Source organism: Diaphorina citri, unplaced genomic scaffold (genome assembly GCF_000475195.1).
Source record: "Diaphorina citri unplaced genomic scaffold, Diaci psyllid genome assembly version 1.1 scaffold4164, whole genome shotgun sequence".
Classification (NCBI taxonomy): Eukaryota; Metazoa; Arthropoda; class Insecta; order Hemiptera; family Psyllidae; genus Diaphorina; species Diaphorina citri.
The window spans coordinates 1-5582 of record NW_007381563.1 but is presented as its reverse complement, the minus strand read 5'-3'; the positions used below and the strand labels follow the sequence as shown (position 1 = coordinate 5582).

General features: G+C 40.5%; 1 protein-coding gene across 1 annotated transcript; it reads right to left on the bottom strand.

Annotated features, from left to right (window-relative positions):
• Positions 1 to 3738: 3738 nt before the first annotated feature.
• Positions 3739 to 4912, bottom strand: LOC103520841 (vacuolar protein sorting-associated protein 8 homolog). Its single transcript, XM_008485938.1, has 3 exons — positions 4909 to 4912; positions 4522 to 4661; positions 3739 to 3900 (listed from the first exon to the last, which is right to left on the bottom strand). The coding sequence occupies exons 1-3, from the start codon at positions 4910 to 4912 to the stop codon at positions 3739 to 3741; spliced, it is 306 nt and encodes a 101-aa protein (XP_008484160.1).
• Between the last annotated feature and the right edge of the window lie 670 nt (positions 4913 to 5582).

Sequence of the window (5582 nt, the reverse complement as noted above, 5' to 3'; positions counted from 1 at the left end):
TTGAATCCACGGTGCGATTTGTTCACTACCGAATCAGGACATGGTGAAACTTTAGACACTGTCTGATCTATACCAGGTTATAGGGAAAATGCAGGGTTCGCATACTCCATCTGCTGAGTCACAAATTCCCTGTATTGGATATGAATATTAGCGATATTCCTTGTTTTTATAAATCAAAGTCGTATTGACTTTTCAAATTAACCTCTCTTCTTTATCGTTATTTTCCTTTGCACGATGCTAATCAGATTATAGCCCGTGAGTGTTCAACGCTGTACAGAGGACTGTTTGGGTTCTTGTTTCTTTTTTTTTCGTGCGAGTGCAATTCTCTGCTCATCTAGTAGAACTTCTCTAGACGGGTTTGCATCACTTGGGTTATTCACGAGCATTTGATCAACTTTAAGTTCTTCCGGTGCAGCTACTACAAAGAATTATTACTCAACTGGGATTGGATGCCCTTTTCTATTCTTTAGCCATACTGCAAGATTTTCTATCATGCAATCATTTATACATTATGTACTACTACTGCGCTACTCACCATAGTCATGCGCCTGAGTGCACCCACGCAACGCACCAGCCTCGATTCTAAAACCGAACAAAAATGACCCCCCCTGTTTTCCAGCCGGTGAATACAGATACGCCAGGAACACTCACCGTATAGTAGAAATAGCCTAAGTAGTTGATAACCACACATTTAAATATTAAAGTCCGCTGAATCCACGAGGTTGCTTCTATACTCATGGATTAGCACTAGCACTAATTGCCAGCATAATATACCTGCATGAACAGACAAACACTCCACCCACTACACACATACAATGCACTACAATCGGGCTGCCTGGAAGAAACTGGACAAGAAACATCGACCGACTAATTTGAGAAACGAAAAGGTGTGAAGAAGAAGTATGAAATGAGAAAAGCATGAATCCAGGGTATATAGATTATATCATCTGAATGAGCCAGGACCTAAACAGCGATATTCTAGTGTCTTCCTACCCTCCAGAAATTCACCCAGTAGGATCGTATCCGCGCTCATGTACTTATAAAACTATATACGCTCCCACAGACACACACATCCATGGTAAGTTAGAAGTGTTCATCCAATTATATTATCCTCAACTGAACTTCTTTATAGGCTAAGGGGACAGACTAGCTACGTTGACGGGACCGCCATTGATACCAAATCGGTTTAAAAATGACACGCCAAAAACTATGACACTTGTGTTGTATCGCAGCCCCCTCTCCCCCCTACCACAATATGGAGCCAGGACATTGCGTTCAGCCCTCACCTGTCACCTCAGACCTAGCGATGAGGGATACAGTTCTATCTCGGTAATTTATTGGTAAATATTTTTCCACGTGCATGATGATAAACAGGAGAAAAATAATGTAATAACAAAATACTTATTCAAAACTTAAACTAGAACATTTTTATTTGGGTTTTATTTGCTCTTTTGGAATTTCCCTGGTATAAATTCACGATGCTCCTCTGTAGCTGCAGAATACTGACAGCAAACTAGTAGTACAGCCCCTACTACGTGCAAACAGCGGAGACCTATGGGAGATTCCCTTCTATGAAGAGTTGACTTTAAAACATGTAATATACTCCATACTTTCACCCTTCCTTTACCTTGATCTTCTAAAATAAAATCCGCAGCATAGGCTCAGTTCTGGCTAAAGAAACCAGGTGATAGGTAGGAAGGTAAGGGGAAACACTAAATACTCTGGATAATTTGAGAATTAATGTAGTTATGAAAAAAAATAGAAATTCTCTTAATACTTAGAACTCGATCTACCGACCTCGCTAGCAGAAGTACATCAAAAGTCTCGTGATTATGAAATACAAGACCTGGAGAATCAAAGAATGAGTAGCAGGCCATCTCAGGTAAATCGTATACATTTTATCGGTACAGGACTAATTTGGATGAGCACTAGCTCTTATATGGTTCTCTGCCTGGTGAGCGCGGCGAGGACTACATCTATATGAACCACATGACACTTCATTCGCTAGATCCCCGGCTAAACCCAGAATCGAGGATACATCCCCTCCAAAGACCGCAGGCATGGCCTCACCGGGACATATCACGATATGAATACCCGTACCACGGCACCCCTCATAGCCATAACTTACTGGAATTCAGCGTCTTTCCATATGGCTGAATAAGAGGAGATGGATGATATAACAGACAAAAGTCAGGATATAGACTCTGGAAGGCTAGAAGATGAGTAATGAGCCCTACGTGACCACGTGAGAGAATTACTGTCCACTAATGACCCTGCGCACACCGACTACCCCAAGAACGCCACACTCAGTCAACACACACCACAAGTTGACCCCTAGATGTTTTTTTTTACCCACATATCTCTCTCCTACCCAATCAAATCACCAAACACACACGAGGATAAGGGAGACGTGGATATATATATGCAGAGAGACCAATCAAAGCTATGCTGCTTGCAAGAAGGGTGGTGCTAACCAAGAGTATTGACGAGCACCTCACCAATATTGAATAAAGAAAACTGAAATACCTGAATTTTCCTTTGATCTAGTTTCTTGAGTTAATTAGCGAGTTTGACAAGATTAGCGATACCCGTTAACATGAACTCTTTATTAACGATTAATTGACAAAGACTTGTTTCTCGTTACTTATAACATTTCGATTTTTCCATCTTCCAGGCCAGTTTCCAATTGCTAGTCGAGTTTCATCCGATTTTTTTTCGAATATCCTTGTAGCAGTGTATTAAATGGGACGTGTTCCCACTTTACCTACCCAACAATTTTTTGTTTTTCTTCCCTCCGAACGACACAAAATGTCCTTGAAGGCATGTAAATTAAAGAGTGTTCCCACTGACACACCAACGACTTTTTTCCGAACGTCAAGTGGGGAACTGGGCCTTTTACTTACCTGCGTTTTCCCATTCTCGAAACACGGCCACACCCTGGAAGAAGTAGATCCGTGTTATCTCCGGGCAAATGCCAGGACAGGATCCATGATCGGCATAGACCTCGGAAACCTTGAATGATAACGAAGCTGCCAGAGAGTAGAGGTTAGGATATCGGACCTCACTTGAACACTCCGCGTGAGTAATACACGCTTGTAGGCTTGATACTGACTATAATAACCGTGAGGGAACAAATCATATCGAATGAGATAGCAGAGGAGAGAGGAAAAAAATTAATCACATCAACGTTAGTAGAAGCTAAATCCCCGATTTGTTGAGGTATTTCCGTATAAAGAGTTGAAGTTATGTGTACTTATGATGTAATTTTGGTAATTTGCAACGGGTTAAAATAAAAGTAAGTAAGTAAGTGTTATTGGTTAATGCCTCCTAAGTTTATATGTATTTATCTAACGGCCTTCGACCCGCTGGCAAAGCCATGTTCTAATAAATGTTATCTTCGTAATAAAGTAAATATAATGCGCCTTTTTGGTAACATGTTCATCAGAACAATCATCAGAACGAAATGCGGCCTTCCAGGCCGTCTGATAAAGCTAGCTATGTTGCAAATAATAAACATATTGCGGGCTTCGGCTCGCCTGGCAAAGGCCAGTGTACTTCGTTTCGTTAAATTACATAAAAGGCAATGCGGCTCCGGCACGGCAAAGCCGGTTATGTAAGCTTGGTTAAAAAATTTGGATTCTAGGACTGATATAGTCCAAGCTAGATTTCAGCAGACTTACCTTGGACAGTGTAGCCATGGCCAGTATTATATTGCCCTGGAGTGGATGGCTAGGTAGATTACTTAGAATCAGGGGTTCTATCGCACACCACTTCTCCTCTACTACCACTAAACAAACATTTGGACTCCACAGAGCGAACTCCGAGTGTTCGTTTGAAGCTGAGTTGAAATACAGAACCTCCTGTATCTGAACATACGGCTATTTGAGTGGAATCTGTGAACTGAGATAAAAAGGGAGAAAAACGAGCTTATAATGTATTACAGCTATCTATGATTTCGATAATATGTTCGTTATAGTTTTTGTACAATCTAGTAGTTAAAACTTGGTTAACTTTTGATTAAGCAATCTGATTGTTGATCTCAACTATTTGAATGCTTAATCCAAGAGGTAAACTTGAACTAATAAACTCGGCCACTCGGCCATTAAAGGGCAATTGAAATAGCCCCAAAACTCAAATTAAGCTGCTAATCGGACCGTATTCAGGGGGCTAATTTTTCCTCTTTACTATAAGGTGAACCCCGGCGGATACAATAAATCTTAGATCGGACCTGTAGCTAATTAGATTTTCAAACAATAAAATATGTTGGAAAGAGGTTGAGAGATATGGAAGTTGGAGGTAAGAGAGACAGGGGAAGAATGAGATTTATGGACAAAGTGAAACAGGATTTGAAAGAGAAGAAGTTGGAAGTTAGCCACGCCCAAAACCGAGGCGCATGGAAGAGGTTGATTCAAAACGTCGACCCCACTTGAGTGGGAAAAGACGCAGTAAAAGAAGAAGAAGAAAAAATGTGCGGTAGTTAACCAAACCAATAGCCTTCATATTGTCTGGTGTTTTACTTACCTTAACATGCAATACTCCAGAGCTAGGCGAATGTACATCCGTCATACGACGTAACACTTTCCCTGCTTCCAACACATTGAACATGAGTATAGTACCCCGCGCGTAGCCTGCTAGGAGACGAGTACAATCTACGCTCAGACCTGTAACAGAGATATAACTTAGAGGTTGGTTAGAGGGACCAGTTCGTCCCGAAGCGAAGAGAGAAGGAAGGCAGGATAAGAGAAAGCCAGCCTTTTGAAGTAGGCAAGAAGGTGTAAAATCTATGGCTCTTAACTATTCTTACTTAGGTCGTGTCTATTACTCTATTGTTATGGCTAACATGGGTAGGTATTCAATTTTTGACACGAACGAAAATGATAGTTGGGAATTTTTTAGAGAGTTTTTAACACATGAAAAGAATTTTCAATAAAACAAATTCATAGTAAATCTCATGACAACTCGATCCAATTCTAAAGACAATCGATATTCCATAAGACAATCTGAAACACCTCAAGCAGAACAAACAATAACTGTTCATGTGATAAATGACAATGGTTGCCTATGCAGTGTATCCGACATCACAGGGGATATGAAAATATCCGACTTGATGAAGAAGAGTTTCCTCGTGTTATACGAGAACGAAAGCAAATCAGTATGTATGTACAAGATAATATGCATCCGAACAGACAAACTTCTAAGGCACTTCCACACGGTCGAACACTACAAACTTGTAAACGGTGATGAGTTGCTTTTGGTGGAAAGATATGTCACCCTTGAGGAAAACATGGAAGAAGCTGCGAGTTCAGAACCTGAAACTGAGCTCCCAATAGTTATCAATAAAGCTACCATTGCTGAAATGACAAAGAAGTTGAAAGTGAAGAATAAGAAGAAGAAATATGTAGGGTACAATCCTCTCTATTGTAACCAGTTTCTCATACAGAGAGAATTGAACTATGTTCTTGTAGCCCTCATTGAGAGATCAGCCAAAATAGTCCGTTTCAATTATGCCAATGATGTGTTCAAGGAGATAGTTCAAAAGTTAAAGCTTGATATAAAACCAAATAATGAAGCTGTGCAGGCAT